The sequence below is a fragment of the Lepus europaeus genome, chromosome 12 (genome assembly GCF_033115175.1).
Source record: "Lepus europaeus isolate LE1 chromosome 12, mLepTim1.pri, whole genome shotgun sequence".
NCBI lineage: Eukaryota > Metazoa > Chordata > Mammalia > Lagomorpha > Leporidae > Lepus > Lepus europaeus.
Genome location: NC_084838.1, coordinates 32482222 through 32503797, shown reverse-complemented (window position 1 = coordinate 32503797; position 21576 = coordinate 32482222). Strand labels below are relative to the sequence as shown.

Below are 21576 nucleotides of genomic sequence, written 5' to 3'. Positions count from 1 at the left end.
AATTTACAGATTCAGGGTGTTGGATGTGAGAGTCAAAACTGAGTGGAATTGAAACTATTGTAGACCCTCGGCACATACCCAAGGGTTAAGGCTTCCTCTCACATTCGCATTTGAAAATCTCCTTCACCCCTTCAGGTGACTTGTAGCCCACTGGCTGCCTATAGCCTCTCTTGATATAATAAGCAGATAATGTATTGATGTGATATACAAGCTTTGAAATAATTCATAGAGAAGCTTCTACAAAGAATTTTTATGTTCAAGCTTGAGGACTAGTCCTATGGAATTTTCCAAAGAACAGTTAAAACCCAGGAAGCATAGCCTGCCTATAGGACACTCAGGGAATTCAAAGTAACACTCCCCCTCCCCACTAAAAGATGGCCATGACCTGGAAACTGAATGTGTTACTTTACATGACAAAAAGGAATTGCAGGTCAGATTAAATTAGGGCTTTGAGGTAGAGGGATTATCCTGGATTATCCAGATGTTCTTATAAGGACAGGCAGGAGGGCCAAAGAGAAGAAAAGGTGAGGATGGAACCAGAAGTCAGGATGATGAGATTGCCGGAAAGGTGCCATAAGCAAGGAAAGCAGGTGGCTTCTAGAAGCCAGCAAACGCCAGTAGCGAGTTCTACCCTGGAGATTCCAGAACACACACAGCCCAGCCCACACCTCAGGTTTAGCCCAGTGAACCTGATTTTGGACTTCTGGCTTCGAGAACCTCCAGAGGATCTACTTGTATTGTTTTCAGCAACTCAATTTGTGGTAATTGGTTACAACACCAAAGGAAACTAATAGAATCAATATCATTTGTTTTTAACATCTTTTTTTTTTATTGTTCTCATCTTCTAATGCCAGTACCAAATGAAATACCCAAGACAATCAAGATTTCTGGAATATTATTATTATTTTAGGGACAACTGCTCAGTCACTCTCCCCTGCCATGATATTATAGATAACTCCTTCTAGGAGTGTTTGCATTTCCAATTAGGACCAGGGAAGACAACATCTATGAAAGGAAAGAGAAAATGCCTTGAGTAATTACTTAAAACAAGACACCATAGCAGGTATTCTGCATATACTGTATTTGATCTTCTCAAACTGCCTCCCCTCCATTTTGTATCAAAAGGCACTAGGGTTCCAAAAATGTAAGCAGCATACTGTGAGCAAGTCACTGAAGCTGAGATTAAAGCCCAAATCTATAGGAATCTGGAATTCCAGTTCTTTCCAGTAGACAATGCTGCTTCTAAATAACGTACACAAACTAAGATGTGAACAGTGGAATGCCTGCTTCAGCTTGGATTAAGTGATGATTTGGATAGCAGGCAATACTTCCTGGAAAGACAAAAGTGAGGGGACAACTTGAGGAGCTCCCAGAATCTTTCTGAGAAATCATCATGGACACTCACTGCTGTGTGTCCTCTCAGGGTGAAACCAATCACCAGTGTGTCACTACTCCTAATTCTTTTAAATCTCCTTCTAGGGGTGTTTGCATTTGGACTTTTTGCTACTGACATTTTTGTAAATGCTGGACAAGTGGTCACGGGGCACCTAACACCATACTTCCTGACAGTGTGCAAGCCGAACTACACCAGTACAGACTGCCGTGTGCACCACCAGTTCATCAACAATGGGAACGTTTGTACTGGGGACCTGGCAGTGATAGAAAAGGCTCGGAGATCCTTTCCCTCCAAACACGCTGCTCTGAGCATTTATTCTGCCTTATATGCCACGGTGAGTGTGCATGTCTTGCTGCATCTCCCAAGTCAAGTTTTTGCTCGGATTTCTGTCCCTCTGCCTTCCTTATCTCTATTCTTTCATCACAGGCACTTATACGGATTTTTAAAGTCATGTGTCACATGTTTCTCTATATTCTATCATTACATTATTGACATAACAGTCCCCCTACCCTGATCCTACTCCCAACACTCCAATGTGATATCCTGACCTGCCACATAATAGTTCTAGAGAAATTTTTGAGAATCCCCTAGCTATAGCCTCTTATTTTACAGATGCAAAAACTACCCAAAGAGTCACTGAGAACATACACTGAAAGCTGGGACTCGGGCTCCTGGCACCATGTCTGGGATTCTCTCAATACCCATACAGCAACACCTCTATCTTACACTTGCCTACAAATCTGTATGTGGGGTTCTTACATGAGGGCTACCCTAGCCACATGCAGACATGGATAAACCCACAGCTTCCCCTTGCTTCTTCACTCTCCCCATCACTTTACAATGTAATCCTACAACAACCCCAATAATCCCAAGATCACTTCTTTTTGCTTCCCAAGTCACCCAACTTTTGATTGCCCCATTGGAATATAATGCTTCCCAGTGTTGCTCATCTTGAAGAAAAGTCAGTGTTCCTTTCACTCTCCCACTCTGTTTGCACCCATGTTGGAATGACCTCATTTCACATTGCTCTGGAGGGTGCGTTCTCTGAAATGCAAGGTTCAGTTCAAGGGTTCCATGTACTGTTACCTTAGTATCACTGTGGCATCAGCATTTCTCAGTGGAGGAGTCACTGTGGAAAACAGTCCTCTCCCTTACTTCAACTTATTTCGCATTCAGGATATGACCAGTCTGGCGATTCTCAGTGAAAGGTAGGAGAGGAGAAGGCAGAAGAGATTCCTTTGCAAATCTCCAGTGTTCCCAGATTTTCTGGGTATGCCCTGACCCCGTCTTGAGGGAGCTGTGTCCCCATCTCGCTATGAGAGGAACTACAAGGAGGCACCTTCCACCTTTGAGGGTAGAGGGCCCTTGCCACCACCTGGAGAAAAGGTGATCAGCTTCTGGTCTAATATGTAGTAGTGTATAATTTGTGGAATATTCTTTTTTAAATGGGAATAGATACTGGCCTTTATATCCTATTTATACATCTAGAGGATCAATTTGGCAATGACCAGCTCCTCAATATAAATAAATCTCCTTTTTTGTTCCTTTTAGATCTACTATTTAAAGAATATTTAATAAAATGATTTCAGCTACACCCAACCTTAAGGAAGCACAAACAATATAAAAGCCTCAACATATAAAACAGGTCAGCTGTAGCTTGGTTTAACAGCTTTTAAAAAAAAAATCTATGTTAGGTATTTTTTAACAAAGAAAGCCCTCCGAGGTATTCATTATATTTTCCAATCTCAGAATACTGACCCGTGCTAAATCATCTGGAACCTAACTTGTATGAAGTATGATTATGTGCCTTTTCCTGTATTTCAACATCAGGCTCAAGTCACTGCTGTGTGCAGTTTTGTCTCATCAAATGAGACAAACTTCTTTGGGGAAGAAGCATCTTTATAGTCAACTCACACAGAATGGCTGCTGCTGTAGCACGTGTTTAAGAATTCAGATGTAATCCAACTTAAATCACAAATCACAGATCATAATCAGAAAAACTGATATAAAAATTCTACTTGCACATTTTCTGAACCTCTGTTACATGTTAAATACCTTCATAATTTAGCAAGGATTTCCTTGATATTAGTTAATTCTAGGAAGGATATTAACCATAGGATTATGCTCTTCATAGTTTGCAATCTTATAGAAAACATTTGTAAAGGATATAATTAAAAGACAATGTAGAAACATAAAAACAAATAGTGAAGATTTCAAGTAAAATTTTACACATGGTCTCAGAGTAGTGCAATAATGTTATACTTCATGTAACTTTGATCTAACAAGCATTGTTAAAGAGAGTCCCAGTTTTGTTATTTACACCAGTATTGAAGCATCACTCTGGGAAATTAAGATTCCAATGCATCTAGTTGAACTTATGTACTCAGGCCATACAAACACTATAGTTTAGCCTTTTAGGATCAGCATTTAAAGAGTTGCTAAATTCAGCACATTTGTTAAGAAATGATGGATCAATGATGCCCTCTGGTGGTGCTTTGTAACCATTACCAACAACATTCTAACCACATTTACCTATTTGAAAGAGGCGCACCTTCCTAAACTCCAGACCAGACATATTTGATTACACCCATGCAACTTGTTTGTGCCCTGTCCCTCACAAATAAAATCCCATATCTCAGGTGTCATAATTCCATTATCCTTTACCTATTTCAGATCTTAATCTTCTGTAGGTCGTGGCACATGTAGAAGAGTTTATTTTAAAACTCACTAGAGGCCGGCGCCGCGGCTCACTAGGCTAATCCTCCGCCTTGCGGCGCCAGCACACCGGGTTCTAGTCCCGGTCAGGGCACCGGATTCTGTCCCGGTTGCCCCTCTTCCAGGCCAGCTCTCTGCTGTGGCCAGGCAGTGCAGTGGAGGATGGCCCAAGTGCTTGGGCCCTGCACCCCATGGGAGATCAGGAGAAGCACCTGGCTCCTGCCATTGGATCAGCGCGGTGCGCCGGCCGCAGCTCGCCAACCGTGGCAGCCATTGGAGGGTGAACCAACGGCAAAGGAAGACCTTTCTCTCTGTCTCTCTCACTGTCCACTCTGCCTGTCCAAAAAAAAAAAAAAAAAAAAAAAACACTCACTAGAGCAAATGGATAGAGCCAAGCATAGCTATCCCAATGAATATGGGAATTTGTTTCCACTACAATGGAGACAGTTTTGTGAGACAAAGTGGTTGGGAATGTCTGATTCAGTTCATCAGCACTTGTATTATTGCCTGAAAGTAGGAAGCAGCAGCTGGGGCTATGAGAACAGAAAAAGTAAAAGGTACAGTTGCTCAGCTACCTGGTCTTCTCTACCATAAAATTAATTCTGAGGTTTATTTTGTATCTGAGTTTCCTAATACCCCAAACTGTTCTCTGATTTGCTGTATAAAAAGTACCTGTTCTAAATCTGATCATTATTATGCAGTCATTTCTTGTATCACTGTCACTTCTGTCCATGTGCCTACTAGAATATATAGACTGATTAACAGAATCTGATCATTGCTGTTGCTGCACTAATTTCCTACCTAATTTTTTTTTTACTGAGTAGCTTCATGGAGTTCTCCAAGGAAAACTAGTTGGTGTGGTTGCTCTGACATAGGCCTTTGCTTGTGTGGCTGGCGTGTGTCCATGCATGTATGTGTATGTGCCAGCACAAGAGGGCAGCCTTGTCACTCCTGACTTCTGTCCTACTCCAGATGTACATCACAAGCACAATCAAGACCAAGAGCAGCCGACTGGCCAAGCCGGTGCTGTGCCTCGGGACCCTCTGCACAGCCTTCCTGACTGGCCTCAACCGAGTCTCTGAGTATCGGAACCACTGCTCAGACGTGATTGCGGGCTTCATCCTGGGCACTGCAGTGGCCCTGTTTCTGGTAGGTCAGCTTCACTCTTTGTCTTTTCTCCTTCTGTGCCTCTGAAACCACAGCAAGTCAGGGTTCCCAGACTTCAGTCTAAATCCATGTTCCTCCTGTCTCAAGTTCATGAATTACAATTATTCCTCAAACATTATGCACCCTTTTACTTCAAAAATTTTAAAGCATTTTTTAGAAAAATTTTATTTAATAAAAATTTCGAAAGTACAACTTTTGGATTATAGCGTTTTTCCTATAACCTCCCTCCCACCTGCAAACCATTCCATCTCCTACACCCTCTCCCATCCCACCCCTCATTAAGATTCATTTTTAATTATCTTTATGTACAGAAGATCAACTTGTATATTACTAAGTAAAGATTTCAACAGATTGCACCCACACAGACACACAAAGTATAAAGTACTGTTTGAGTAGTAGTTTTACCATTAATTCGCATAGTACAACACATTAAGGACAGAGATCCTACATGGGGAGCAAGTGTACAGTGACTCCTGTTGTTGACACTCTTATTTATGACGTCAGTAATCGCCCGAGAAAAACACATTTTCTTTCAGAAATATGACTGCTGTATTCCCTCAGGGGGTCAGGGACAGGTAGATTCCAGAGGACAGCTTGCTGTACTTCCTCCCACACTGGTTTTCAGATTGGGGCTGAAGACACAAATACTTTGCCATAACTTCAAATGAGCATTCTTAATTTTTTTAAGATTTATTTTATTTGAAAGACAGAGTTACAGAGAGAGGTAGAGACAGAGAGACGTCTTCCATCTGCTGGTTTACTCCCCAGATGGCCACATCAGCCGGAGCTGTGCCTATCCAAAGCCAGAAGCTTCTTCTAGGTCTCCCATGCAGGTGCAGGGGCCCAAGGACTTGGGCCATCTTCTACTGCTTTCCTAGGCCATAGCAGAGAGCTGGATGGGAAGAGGAGCAGCCAGGACTAGAACCAGTACCCACATGGGATGCCAACACTTCAGGCCACGGCTTTAACCCACCGCGCCACAGTGCCAGCCCCAAATGAGCATTCTTTAAATATTCATTTGCCATGTATTGGGGGAAGCTACATGTTGCTTGTAGAGAGAACAAAGAACAGAAAGCTGTTGTGGACACAGGCAGCCTCTTTTCCAATATTTTAAGAAACTTGGCCTTGGCCTCTGAATTCATGGAATTTCATGTTCAGAAATATGAAAGCCTGGGACCAGCATTGTAGTGTAGCAAGTTAAGCCAATATCTACAGTCCAGCATCCCATATGGGCACCAGCTGAGTCCCAGCTGCTCCACTTCCAATCCAGCTCCCTGCTAATGTGTGCAGCAGATGCCCCAAGTGTTTGGGCCCCTATTATCCACATTGGAGACCCAGAAGAACCCCCTGGCTTCAGCTTGGCCCAAGCTGGGGCCATTTGGGAAGTGAACCCATGGATGGAAGACCTCTCTTGCCTGCTATATATATTTTATATATATACATATATATACACACATATTTATATATGTATATATAACTTTCAAATAAATAATTTTTTAAAAAAGATACAAAAGTCCTACAGCTCACCACACTACTCGTTTTAGAAGACCTCCATGATTATTTGAACATATCTATTGGGCATCTGATTTCTACTATCAGTGGCTTCCCTATGATGTTTAATCTTCCTTAAAAAGAGTTTTTACTAATACAGTTTTCTCCAAAGCTTTACATTTCTGATGTGTTAATTCCTCAAGTAGATGGAGGCCTGGACACCTGCTCACCTAGGAAATCTCTTCATTGGAATTGGATTAGATGTTAACTTGTACTCTTTCCTGTATTTTTTTTGGTCTTATTGGGATATGATATAAATATACAATGTGGTAAGTTTTGATGCAAAGGCAGCCCTCTCACTAATCCTTCCTCTACCTCATTCCCAGGCACCCACTGATCTGTTATCTCTATGAGTTTGTCTTTTCTGGGATTTCACGTAAATGGAATCATATGAAATGTCTTCCTCTGCCCCTTGGCCTCTTTTAGTCACCATAGTTACTTTGAGATTCCTCCATGTTATAGAATATATGAAAAATAAAGAATGCATATGAAAAATATAGAATTCTACTGTATGGGCATACCACAGACGTGCAGTTTTCTATTGTTATCTTTAAGGATTTAAAATAGACCCAGAAGGGTTTACATTGAATCACCAGCCCCTGAGTCTCTAATATTATTCATCAAATGAATCCTCTAAAAATATTCAGGAAGCTTCTGTAAGGAGAAAGAAGCCATCACGGAATCAAAGGACCTTGGAGCTGTCATTTCTGGCCCAAATGCCTTGAAGACTGGCATCACACATATATGAATTTCATAGTCATTTATCTTAATTTCTCTTTCCCATTCTTCCTCCCTGCCCATGCCAACATACAAATTATATATGCCTCTCCCAACATCTGACACAGTTTCCCAACATTTTCTGTCTGCTATGAAATACAGAGAAAATGCTCACACTGATTTGCAGCACCAATTATAAAGCTCCATTGCACTTCAAAATTACTTTGAGTGGATCCAAGCTTTCTCTTTCTAAGGAAAGATGGAAGAGTGGAGTGCCAATTCTTGGGTAAAGTTACAAAAGAAGTGGTGCTGAAGTGATCCTGAGGTGTTTATATATTATACAAAATATTCTCAGAGGCAAACTTCTTTTTTTTTTTTATTTATTGACAGGTAGAGTTATAGACAGTGAGTGTGAGAGAGAGAGAGACAGAGAGAGAGAGAGGGAGAAAGGTCTTCCTTCCGTTGGTTCATTTCCCAAATGGCAGCCATAGCCCAACCCCAGCTGTTGTGGCCACATGGAGAGTGAGCCAGAGTTGGAAGATTGTGCTTTCCTCCTCTCTCTGTAACTCTGCCTTTAAATCAGAGAGAGAGAGACAGAGAAAGAGAGAGAGAGAGAATGAATATGAATGAATATAAATAACTTCAAGAGAAGACAGGATTTTTAAGGAAGATCAATGACATAAATGAAGGCTTGGGCCCCAAAGAAAAGCCAGAGTTCTTGTGATTTGTCCATTCTGAAGCCAACCTGCCCCAACTCAAAGGAAAGAGTAGTTCTGATTGTTCCAAACATATCTTGAGGTCTTTGTGGGTCAATATTGGTGAAAGTCTTTGTGTATGCTGAAACCACAGATGTAGATTCTGCTTAACTAAACTTGTTTTCTCTCAGCAATTTGCAATCCTGTCTCCCATCAATCAGTTACTGTTTGGTCCGCTGTTGCTTTCAAGTGATTTCCCAACTGTACTGAAACTTGTTTTCCACACGTCATCTTTACGAAAGACCCAGGTGTGCTGTTGAACTGCTCTGGCATGACAGGGATGATCCTGTCTGCATGTGTTCCTGCTTGTTTACACAGATCAGATATGCCCCCCACTGGGGATTGGGAGGGGAAGGATGTCATGGAGGGGACTGGAGGCATTCCAAAGTGAAACCTGGAGACAGAAAAAGAGAACAGAAACAGAATGGCAGCATACCATCTGCACATGTTCAATATTGTTTGACACACAAGTATTTTCCATGTGATGTCGGAGAAAGGGGAAAGAAATGATTTGTTGAAAATTATTACATCTTAAATATATATACATCTTTTAAGATTTTATTTGAAAGGCAGTGCGACAGATGGGGAGAAACAGAGAAAGAAAGATACCCCACCTGCTGGTCATTCCCCCAAATGGCCACATTAGTCAAGGCTAGGCCAGACTGAAGCCAGGAACCAGGAACTCTGAGTCTACCGTGTAGATGGCAGGGACCCAGATACTAGAACTATCTTCTGCTGGTTTCCCAGGTGCATTTACAGGGAACTAGATTGGAAGTGGAGCAACTGAGCTTCAAACCAGCATCCCAATATGGAATGCCTGCATCACAAGAAATGGCTTAGCCCAAGATGCCATGAAGCCCTAGCAACATTTTGTCTTCATTTTATAAAAGAAGAAAGTAAGGCATAAGGTAAATCATTGGCGTAACAGCTACTCAACCAACAAGCCGTGAATCAACCCGAGTCATTCAACTCCAGAGTTCCTAAACCTTCCCCATCTTCCATTCTATGAGTGAAGGAAGTTTAAATAGAACTGGGGAGTAAACTGGAGGTGAGACAGGTAGAATGTATTCATGGAAATGTTCTGCAGTGTTTGCAGAAAGACTCAAAGACACTGGCTATAGAAATGAAGATGGAGAACAATGAGAGAAGGAACAGAAAGAGGCATAAAAACTACATGGATAAAAGGAACAGAGAAAATGATAAAAGCAGAATTAACGATGAAGTGGTCTTGGTAGGAAAGAAAAATAAGACATAATAGGGAAAAATTTTAATGGAAGCAGTAAAAAGAAACTACCAATTATGAATCACTTAATCCAAGCAAACAATCACATAATCTGATGATGATCATTTTGGGTAGAAATTAAACACCAGCTGACATTGACTGAGGACTTGTTCAAATTTGGCACTTGTCAAAGGCAGAATGATATAGTAACATCATTTATGGGTTCTGGAGTTTAAATGTCTGCATGCCAAGTTAGTTAACCTTTCTGTGCTTTCTTATCTATGTTGGAGATGATAATAGTACTTCCTATGTAAAATTATTGGGCAGGTTAAGATGAAATGAGGTAAACCTACAAATGCAGAACAAGATAAACAGTGTCTCTCTGGAAGTGTTAGCTGTTATGAGTTGATTTGCATTCATCTGTCTTTAATTGTTACGAATCGATGAGGTAGTGTTGTTCCATTTTGCGGGTGAATGGATAGATGGGTTGATTAGCACCAGCTCTCTAGTAATGAAAGAAATGTTTCCTCAGCATTTGAGCTGTTTTCAGCAGACTCCAAGTTTTTCTTTGACCTCTTCATTCAAAGGAGGAAAAGTCACTATGGTGATGATATCCAAGTAGAAAAGGCTGCCACTTTGCAGTGGCCAGGCATGGACAGCTCCCATCTGACCCCAGTCTTTTTTCCCCTCATTCTGCAGGGAATGTGTGTGGTCCATAACTTTAAAGGAACACAAGGATCTTCTTCCAAGCCCAAACCGGAGGATTCCCGTGGAGTAGCCCTAATGGCTTTCCCAAGGATAGAAAGCCCTCTGGAAACCTTAAGTGCACAGGTATAGTAAAGTGGATTTGGCAAACTAAACCCATAGACTCAACCTTGCAAGGTTATAAAATCAACCCATTCCCCTCCTGGAGGCAGGACACCACTGAATGCACCCAGTGCCATTAAAAGTTGGATTTATTCATTGAAAAGGCCCTGAAGAAAAATCTTCAGAGCCTCTCTCAATGAATCCTGTATCTGTTCTAGGGACTGGCAAGCATACATCCCCAAGAAGTCCTTAGTAACATCTAACTTAAATCCCAGCTCCTTCCATATACTCTGATCTCTATGTAATACCACATGCATGAGGTTTGAACTAATAACACAGGAAGTAATTTGATAATAATTAATTAATAATAGGATAATTAAAATGTCCCACACATAGTATCTGCAGAAGATTGGCTCCAGAAACCCTGAGAATACCAAAATCTGTGACTGTGCAAGTATCATACATAAAATGATATAATATTTGCATATATGTGTGACATCCTGCATACTTTGTCATCCTTACTTATAAAATCTAATATAAATGCTATATAAATAGTTGTCATACTGTACTATTTAGGGAATAATAAAAGAGAAGGTTCTGCATAACTTTAATACAATTTTTTCAAATGTTTCTGAAGTGTGGTTGGTTGAATCCATGGACATAGAACCCACAGTTATGGAGGGCCAAATATATTTGGAAAGAAGAAGTCTCCAGTTCTGAAAGCTGGGGGCACATTCAAAAATCTACAATAAACATCATTTTGAGTCCATTTTGTGGATAACAAAAACTCATAGCAGTAATACTTCTTTATCAGTTATTCAACAAAAGAACCTTACTTCCCACCAGGGACACAAAAATAAATAGAAATAGTCATTGCCTTCAAAAAACTCAGATGAGCAGGAAAGATGGATATAAGTGGGTAGGTGTATGATGTGAATTGTATTCTAATGTACTGTATGAGCACAAATTATTTTTAAAATATAAATATATTTTAAATATATGTATTTTTTAAATAAATCTACTTTAATAGGGAAAGCCATGAATAATATATACCAACTGAAAAGACCTTGGAAAGATGGTACAAAACACATTTGCCTAGAAAATTTGCTAGGTGCTTTATAAATACAATATAAAGTACCTCAAAATGTTCATGGAAAATTTGGATTAAAGATAGGTTTATTTTGGTGAAAACACTGAAATTCATGCATAGTTTCTTCATAATACACATTTTTCAGGCACCTTTTGAAGACCCCATCGTGTACAAGGATTACAATGTTTTTCCAAATTTCTTTTAATTCCATTTTCCATGAACTTTTTAAAGTACCCTCATATAGTCTTATTTTCCTATTCTTACACACTATTGAATAGATATAGTTGCCTTCTCATAGATAAACAACAGAATTCTGAAGTCAGCAATGTAATTTTCCCAAGGTCACACAGCAAGGGTGAAGGCTGGGATGCATAACAATCCTTTAGGCAGTATCAGACATCTCTCTGATATAAGCTATCCTAAGTCTTTTCACCTTTAATGAAATCTTAATTTTATTAATGAGCCAGAATAACAACCAATAAAGCTATTTCCATTTGGAGAAAACTATTTAATGTTCTCTGTTGAGCCAAGTGCCAAGTATTTTTTATTGCTTTTTCCTTAACTTGTATTAAGGTGAACATTTTGACTTGGTGTAAGTAGAAATAACTTTGAAAAAATTATCCCTGGTTTATTTATATATAGCCAATTTATATAGGCAAATGATGAATTAGTAAATAATATCTGGTGAAGAGAAGACAAAATAGTCTCTCTAGATTTTCTTCCCTAGCTACATTCTTGTTCCCAGTGAGGTCTGAGTAGTTGTCTCTATTTTTGTGTTAAAGTCACTGAAGACAAAACTGAATTTAAGTGAACAGAATATGATTTGAGTTCCACAAGCATGTTCCTCTATGTCCTTGTAAATGCTGTCCCCTGAATACCCTGGTTTAAGATGAACTCCTTTGCTTGCCATCATTCTACCCAGCACTGCTCAAGCATGGCGCTGTCTGAACCCTTCCCAGACCTCTCTTTTTCTCTTCAGGACCATCAATAGCTGACCAGGTCAAGAGATGTCCAGGACATATTTTAGGGGACTCTACTTACATTGAAAAATGAAGTACCAGACAGCTTCAAAAAGTGCTATCCTCAATATATAAAAAGTTCTTAAATATACACATAAACACACACACACACACAAACTTTCTACAAAAAGTTCATGGAAAAATTATTAAAAAAATGCATGCATTCCACGTTTTTTGCATAAAAATAAATTTATCTTTTAGTTTTATTGTCTATTAACCTTTTGAAATACGTGTGTGTGTGTGTGTGTGTAAATTCATTGTTCTCTATAGGCTGTAGTTGAACTTCCTTCATATTTGGTGATGTATCTTTGACTATGTATATCACCTCTTCTGTATAGAATTTGAAGACATTCTGAAAACTAGGTTTGGACCAAAGACCCCTCCATGCCATTCATATGATTGTCCTTCACAATTAAAGCCAATAATGTCCCCTCATATCTGTGCCCCCACACACACAAAGATTTGGACATCTTTGGAGATCTGCAACCTCTGAACCATGCCTTCCTCTGCACATTTCCTGGAACTCACTATGTGTGAAATGTTGGATGGCTTGGAAGGATGCTAAACCTGAACTACATACTTTGGTCATAACCAAGAAAGTGGAACACAGGCACTGTCTGAACCTCCATGGCAAAGGGGTTTACGAACAGTGATGACCAGGACTTCTGCAGGCTAGTCAGAATTAAGCTAAAGGAGGCCAAATGGGAAAGATTGCCTCTCACGTGATGCTAGATACACCAATGGTGGAATATCCATTAACAAGCATCTGCTTGTAGTATATCAGATGTTTTCATGAGGATAGTTATAAAGATACTTTTGCTGGTTGTGTAAATAGAATTAGCATTCACTGAACACATCTCATTTAATCTTCACAATAATCATGTAATTGGTATTGTCCAATTTTACAGTTGAGGAAAATAAAGCACAAAGAGTTTAACATGTCCAAGTTTCACCCAGTCAAAATAAAACACAGAGCCAACTAATTCTAAAGGCCCAGCTTGTTCCACTATACCATACAGCCTGAGAGGCTTCATTTAAGCAAAATTCCTTTTGAAGTCTACAGTCTTCAGCAATGAGTATGGAAATATGCTCATGTGCTGGTGTGTTTGACCTGAGCTACAGTTTTTCCAAAATAAACATCCTCTGTGTTTCTCCCCCTTGAACAAGAGCTTTCTCTGCACCCCCTATACTTACGGTTTCTACTGGAAGCTGTTTGAGATTTCTGAAATTTAACTATTTTCCCAGGAAGTGGATCTTTGGAATCTAAGATTAGAACCTGTCTTAAAAGTACAAGTTTATACACATGAACACCCTACCAGTATTCCAAATTCCTTAAGGAGAAGACTAGATAGGGAGGATACCCTGGCATCCTCCATGGCTTCCTTCTGAGACAGGATTTCCCCTGTGCTACATGAAGCCCCAGAAACTACAGTGCTCTCTCAAGGTTAACACAAACTCAGTTATGTACCTTCTGTCATTCTCTCCCTCTAGCTGATTGATCCACAGCATTTTCTAAAATGTTTTCCAAGCACTAAAGGAAAACAAAAAATAATTGTAGAAAATCCACACCAAATGGTCAACTTGCCAAAGCATTATTTTATGATGCTAGGATTACTCTGATCTAGAAAAAATTAGCTTTTAGCTACCCATGTTCTATAGCCCGATGCCCATATTCACCTGAGCGGTCATACTTAGAGTTGAACAATTGTGTCCCTATCAACAAGGTCAGTTTCTGTTAACAGAGAAATTATGTTAGAAATGAAGCAATTGTGTTAACTCATTCTAAATGTGATATAGTCTCCCTAAGCCTTCTGATTAAGGGAAAAGATTTTTTTAACATAAAATAGAAGACTCAACCTGTACTGAGACCACAGATGCCTAGACCTACACCCTAATAGATAGACTCAGCAGGTACAAGGTGAGAAAAATAATTAAATACTCTGGTGGTCCCTTAATTCAGAACTGTGTGATATTATAGACTTATCATTGTAAACTGAGAAAACAAAGACACCAGGAGAGTTAAAGAAATTTATCCAAAGTCACCCTTCCAGTTATCTTAGGATATTGAATTGCTTTATCTTTACCACTTGTTCTTAAATGGAACTTTATAGATATATAAATGACCTAAGAATTGATCAAATGAATTAGAAGTACATAATGAGAGTAAATGCTTAAGAGGAAAAGTTATATTTTGCCCTACAGCAAGAAATGCATCAAACCTTAATTTTCATCAGTAGATGACAAGAGTGCCTTGAAAAATACAAAATACTCAGTTTCTCAAATGTATGGTTGAGCTCCCAAGAATACAGTGTAAATCCCCGGTGCCCTAAACAACAAATAGGAATTGGGATATTCATAATGAGGACTTCAACAAAAACCATGGTTTGTTAAAGTGTTTGCCAATTCCATGAATCCAGAGCATTGGGTTCTAAGTTTAAACAAAAGGCAAGGCCATGGACCTATAAGACTGGGGTTATATAGGCAAGTTGTAGAAACAAGATTGAGAGAATTACAAGGAAGAATGGATAAGTCTGATACCATAGAAGATTATTTAACACATTTCTCGAAAAGCAAACAAAATATAGGAAGGATATGGATGATTAGTAAGATTGACCTAATAAACTATATATAATTCTTCACAAAACACATGAAACATTATGCAAATAGTGTACAAGACCATAAAACAAACCCTCAGAAAGTCTTAATGGCTCCATATCCGTTTTCTAGAAAAATAATTTTTAACTAAAATCAATCCAAGAAACTCTATTCATTTGAAAATATTAAACTCACTTCTATAGAACTCATAACTCCAAGAATAAACCATATGAGAATTTTTTTTAATTGGAACTGTTAACTATTACAAATGTGTGGGATATAATTTACGTTACTTTGATATCTTTAAATGCTCATAGTGGGAAATATTTAAGCATACATAGGAATTATGTAGAAAAAGTTTAGATTTAAAAATTCATCTTACTTTAGTTGAAAAAAAAAGATTTAGTAGACAAGGTAATGGAATGGGAAGGGCCTTGAAAGAGCATTTTGGGAAGAGGGAACAGCACCTGCAAACTTGAGACAGCAGGGAATATTCAGGGGTGAGTGGGTGTTCCCCTGAGTCGGTCCACCCAGGCTAAGATTTTCTCTGCTTGTGTTTGCTCTGCAGAATCACTCTGCCTCCATGACTGAAGTTACCTGAGATGGCTGCTGTGTCACAAGCTGTTTTTTAACCACCTGCCAGTTCAATACTTCAAAACACACAGTTACTCAATGTCAAACTGTGAAGACAGTATTATGTTTTATCTAGTTAGAGGCTAATGTTTTGTACATTTTTTGGATGAAGAAGTGATGTAGCTTGCCCTGATTTTTTTTTTTTGGTCAGCTTTAATATATTTATGCCAGAATTTTAAAACCAACAAAATTTTCTCCTTGTTCAAGTGTGCATTGAAGAACCACCTGGTTGATGTTGTTTTGTGATATTTGTACACAAACCTTCTTTTCTCAGTTTTATAGACACAGAAATAAAATATAATGATTCACTTTAACCTTTTATTACCACAGTTGCTGCCTCCTCCAGAATTTTTGAATTTTAATGAAAATTAAACTTTGAGTTGCAGGAAGGATGATGTTGGTTAATGGAAAATCTCAAAATCAACTGTGTGGGGTGAGTGAGAGCTTCAGAAAGAACTTTGTGTTCTGATCTCTTAACAGATTATTGCATTTGAAGTTAAAATATTAGAGAAGTGACTTAATTACATAAACAATTACAGAGAGTCCTACATTTAAAGGGTGCTGGGGTTATGATTCTTTCTTGAGTAATGGCCTTGCCAATCTAAGAAACTCAAGATCTTTCTAGAATCATGTCCTTGGGCGGGTAAGTAACTTCATCCTCCTTTCCAAAAAGCAGCCAGCACCAGCCTCTCCTGTCAACTCAACAGTTTTGTATATCATATTGTATGGACTTTATATGAAAATGAATATTTTACAGTTTGCACAGTATTATTTTACAGAAAGGATATCAGAGCATCTACAACAAAGAACCCCAGAGCAGCAACAGCTTGACTCTGTGGCTTTTAACTATTCTAGAATTTTAACTGCATCTCATTTTTCTAGCATGGTGAAAACTAATGTGTAACTCCTGTGAGAAGGAGCTCCTTTGTCTGTACCTATCAGAATGTTTTCTTGACACTTCTGTGTTGGCTCTTCTTAGCTTTTTTTGTACATATTTTTTTTCTAAAGAGAAGAAAAAAGTTATCACAAAGTATCCTGGCTCATGTCCTGTTTTAAGCTTCTTCCCTGGGCAAAGTTATTTGAAGTGTCATAATGCAGTGACCTTTAGAAGTGTTTATGCTGTTCAGTGCTGTGTGTGCTGAGATAACTCCTAACAGGGCATGACTGAGAGGTCATTTCATGAATGCGTCTATGTATTCAGACTAAATAAAAGATTTTTTTTAAGTTAGTCAGCCACTCAAAAGCACATTCTGGGTGTCTAGCATGGTAGCTCTGTCATCAGCTTGCCCTTACACATAAGGGTACCTCAGAAAGTTCATGGGAAAATGAAATTAAAAGATAAATTTTAATGAAAAATAAATTTTGAAAACCATCATGGTTTTTTCATAATAAGAATTTCTATTAACTTTTGGAAGATCCATTGCTCTTCTCAGTTATCAATAGAAGGACAGTTTTAGGGAAAAATAAAAAGTTACCTATACTAAATGTTTCCCAGTTTCCCATTTCATTCTGGTGGAACTTTACCTATACACATATACCTACTGTTTCCTGAGTTATGTTTGATTAAAGTTCGGAAGAAAGGCAAGGAGCATTTAAGCGCTATTTGTTCCAGATGCTAGGCCACATGCTTTCACATACATAATCTGGTTGTTTTCAAAACAATATGCCCCAGGGCCAGCACTGTGGTGTAGCAGGTAAAGCAGCTGCCTGCAGTGCCGACATCCCATATGGGTGCCAGTTTGAGTCCTGGCTGCTCCGTTTCCGATCCAGCTCTCTGCTGTGGCCTGGGAAAGCAATAGAAGATGACCCAAGTCCTTGGGCCTCTGCACCCGAGTGGAGACCAAGAAGAAGCTTCCGGCTCCTGGCTTCAGGTCAGCACAGCTCTGGCCATTGTGGCCAACTGGGGAGTGAACCAGCAGACGGAAGTCCTCTCTCCCTCTCCCTCTCCCTCTCCCTCTCCCTCTCCCTCTCCCTCTCCCTCTCCCTCTCCCTCTCCCTCTCCCTCTCCCTCTCCCTCTCCCTCTCCTCTCTCTGTGTAACTCTGACTTTAAAGTAAATAAATAAATCTTAAAAGAAACACGCCCAAGGAAGTTGGCAGCCCTAAAGCAGTACTAGACATATCACTACCAGTCTTAGAATTGGTTTTCCTGACTCCAAAGTCAACTCTTTTTACTACATTGAATGAGTTTGAACCAAATCCACATCTTTTCATGGATTTTCATTGTAATAAACACACTTAGAGGTATGATGCTGTAGATAAAATAAAATCATGAAAAAAGAATCATTTTCAAGCTCTAACCTCTATACTCATGAGTAAGCTAAGGGTAATATCGCTCAATTCAGAATGATACATTTTCTTTTTCTAAAGATATCTTAAGAATTTTTTAAACTAATCATGGCTCAATTTTATTTCATTGTTCATGATAAGATCCTGAAAAATGCTGGCAGGCTAAATGGCTCTTTAACCCATTCCTTGTCATAATGAAAGGTTATTTACATATCTGACTACCAGATTTTATCTACGAGAGCATAGATCAAGTTGACAAAATGAGCTATGTGTCCTTTCATTCTTCTTTCTGGATTGGATTCTGGAAGGACCTATATGTAGTGTTCCAAGAGCTCTGGCTGCAGAACATTTTCCCAGCCTTGTACATGGAGGATATTAATGCATGGTTGAGCCATACTGCACAAGACGCTACAGTGGGGCACTTGAAACTAAGGGGGTATCTTGGCTGACACTCCTGGGATCCATGAGCCAACCCGATTGCTTTCCATTATGACATGGCCACCTTAGCACTGCCTTCTGTTTAAGCTCCATGACACTTGACTCCATGACACTTGACAAGCCTCCCTCATCCTTCCAGTTTGCCACTCGAAATTCATTTCTTTGAGATGGGGACTCTTCCATTTCAGTCTTCTGCCAAGGACAAAACCCATCCAAATAGGACAAATGGTCACCATAGTCTCAGACTGAATTCTGCAGTGATGTTTTCTTCCTCTTTTTAAGGAAAGCCCAGGGGAGCCTGAGAAAGTCTGACTCAGTGTGACAGGGAAATGGGAATAAATAAAAGACTGATAAAATGCGTCCAGATAAGCAACCTAATGAGACTGTTAACCCTTGAGAATTTTTATGAAATCTTTCATATCTTTGGTTCAGCCCCCAGAACAGGGCCTGATATAGAGAAAAAAAAAATTAAGTTTGTCCAATAGATGATGGCCCACTTCTTCCTAATCTGGCAAAAGGGAGACTATAACTTATTTGGAAATAAAGAGAACTTTAAAGGACCTGAACGTAGCTGAAAGATAAATACATTTAGATACAGGAACTGAAATGGTGAGGAAAATACATTCATCAGTTATGAACATGTGAATGCGTCTTTTGGTAAGTTATAAAAATCTTCCACTTAGGTTGTGATGGACCAAAGGGCTATATGCAGTGCTACTGAATCAGAAAATGTAAATATGCATAATCCATAGTAGTTTAAGTCCCCGCCTGTGCTAATGGCATCCCATGTGGGTGCCAGTCTGATTCCTGACTGTCCCACTTCTGATCCAGTTCCCTGCTAATGGCCTGGGAAAGCAGTGGAAGAAAACCAAGGCTTGGGTCCTTGCACCCACAAGGGGGACCCAGAGGAAATTTTTGGCTCCTGGCCTCAGATTGGCCGAGTTCCAGCCATTGTGGCCATTTGAGCCAGTGGATGGAAGATCTCTCTGTAACTCTACCTCTCAAATAAATAAATCTTTTTAAAAATAGGTATAATCCTATACTCAGAAAGAGGAATGATTTAAAGAGAAGAATGGTGAGTGGCACTTTTATTTCAATAAATTAATGTTACTCTCTTATTTCTAACTACCACAGCATCTCAACAGTGCTGAACATCTTGGGGGCAGACACATCAAACACCAGACTGCACACATTTGTTTTAAGGAATAGGGTACATTAAGCTTATGATACTACTGTCCTAGACTCAAGACTGGAACTTGTGTATCACTTATTATCAAACTGTGTTCTACCATAGGGATTTTGTAAAGAACACTAAAATTGTAAGTCACATCCTAGTTCTTGGTGCAAAATGTCTCCAGATGGACTGATGCATCCATTCAATAACTAATGAACACCTACTATGTGCTAAGGTTTCTAATTCTAACAACTGGGCATATCCAGCAAAATAAGTAGGTCTACATCTTACTGTCATAAAACTTAAAGTAGGAGAAAGGAAAGCAATATATGATTAGTGCTTTGAAGGGGCATCTAATTTAGATGTTGAGCTATATAAAATCAGCAGGAAATGGCTGGACAGCAGGAAGAATGATCCAAGATGGTTGAAGAGGGAGAAACTGAACTGACCTCAGTCACATAACAGAAAAATGAAGGAGCACATTCCCAGGGCACCGACTGAAAGAAATGTCCGTGAAGAAAAGATGCAACAGGAGAGCGACTCCATGAAGCAGTGAGGAGAGAGGACAGACGGGCTGCCACCAGCCGCTCCTGAGTCGGCACGCCTGGCTCCCAGCTCGGAAGTGCCATCTTCCCCAAGCCAGGTGAGAAGAGGCTGCCAAGCCCCCACCTCTGGCTGCTTCGACTGAGGCAGAAATCCATGTTCCCCACTTGGCTTTGAATATGGCCTGAGGAGCTGGTGGGGGCCTGGGTGACTACTTTATTCCTTGAAGCGAGCCCATTTTGCCTCCCTCCCCTCGCCCCACCCAAAGTGCTAGATTCAGTTTGCTGAGGTGGAGCTGTAGGTGAACTCTGGCCTGACTTAGGGAACAACTGGCAGTTCCACTGCTGCCAGAGGCCAGCAGGGACACACAGCTTGCAGGGTGGAGAGTAGACTCCCTGTACCTGTGACTGTGGGACCTCTGGGTGGGCAAGGGCCACAGAGCTCAGAGGATCATGGGTTCCAGCTGGGTTCCTGTGCACCTGTCCAGTCTGACTGTGGAGACTCAGCTCTCTGTAGGCGGAGACAATATCATGAAGGGGTCAGGGACAAACTGTGAAATGGGTTGGGCTTCTGTTCAGTGTGTGCCTGGGTGGGTGGTGTTCACTGGCACCATGAGCTCACTCTAGGCTCTGAATCAGCTAGTTTACCCTGGGATAGAGAACGGTTGGGACTAGGAACATACAAGGTAGATCTAATATGCCCATACCCCCACTGACTGCTGTCAGAGGTACCCCACCATACCCAACTTGGGTGTCACCCTGGACTCTTGCTTCACCCACAAACAGTGGTCAAAGCTCCCTGGCTGACCTAGCACATGCCCCTGGATCTCAGGCATAAGCTTTGGGCAGTCCACCAAGCTCCAGATGTCCATTTCTAGGAATAAAGCCTTCATCCTCCAGAGGAGATATTCCATAGTAACCACTGCTTTTGAGGGGATGGTCTAGGGTCAGTAACATTGCAGGCAAGACTATAAATTTCTTTTAAAAATTTTAGTTAATTGTAAGGCAGAGTTACAGAGAGGTAGGGGCGGAGGCAGAGAGGAAGAGGAAGAGAGAGCGAGCGAGCAAGCGAGCAAGCTTCCATTCACTGGTCTAGTCCCCAGATGGTTGCAACGGCCAGAGCTAGGCCGATCTGAAGCCAGGAGATTTTTCTGGGTCTCCCTCATGGGTGCAGGGGCCCAAGGACTTGGGCAATCTTCTACTGCTTTCCTAGGCCTAGCAGAGAGCTGGATTGGAAGTGGAGTAGCCAGAACTCAAACCGGTGACCATATGGGACGCTGACACTGCAGGCAATAGCTTTACCCAATATGCCACAGTGCTGGATCCTATAAACTCCCTTTTAAAAAAGCTGCTTATTTTATATTAACTCCTTTTCAGGGCAGCTCTCTTCTCAGAACAGCGAGCTAATGGGAGTCAATAGGGTGCCTTCCTAAGGAGGTCCACACCTCCCTTACGATGTCTCTTCTAG

At 40.3% G+C, this 21576-nt stretch overlaps 1 protein-coding gene across 3 annotated transcripts in view; it reads left to right on the top strand.

Annotated features, from left to right (window-relative positions):
* PLPPR1 (phospholipid phosphatase related 1) overlaps window positions 1-16700 on the top strand; it is a 340049-nt gene extending 323349 nt beyond the window's left edge. For all 3 annotated transcript variants that reach the window (XM_062207867.1, XM_062207865.1, XM_062207866.1), the window contains exons 5-8: window positions 1480-1730; window positions 5084-5260; window positions 10223-10354; window positions 15603-16700. In XM_062207867.1, the coding sequence (XP_062063851.1) occupies window positions 1480-1730; window positions 5084-5260; window positions 10223-10354; window positions 15603-15635 (593 nt within the window). In that variant the 3' untranslated portion in view covers window positions 15636-16700. The remainder of the gene's footprint in view (window positions 1-1479; window positions 1731-5083; window positions 5261-10222; window positions 10355-15602) is intronic.
* The last annotated feature ends 4876 nt before the right edge of the window (window positions 16701-21576 follow it).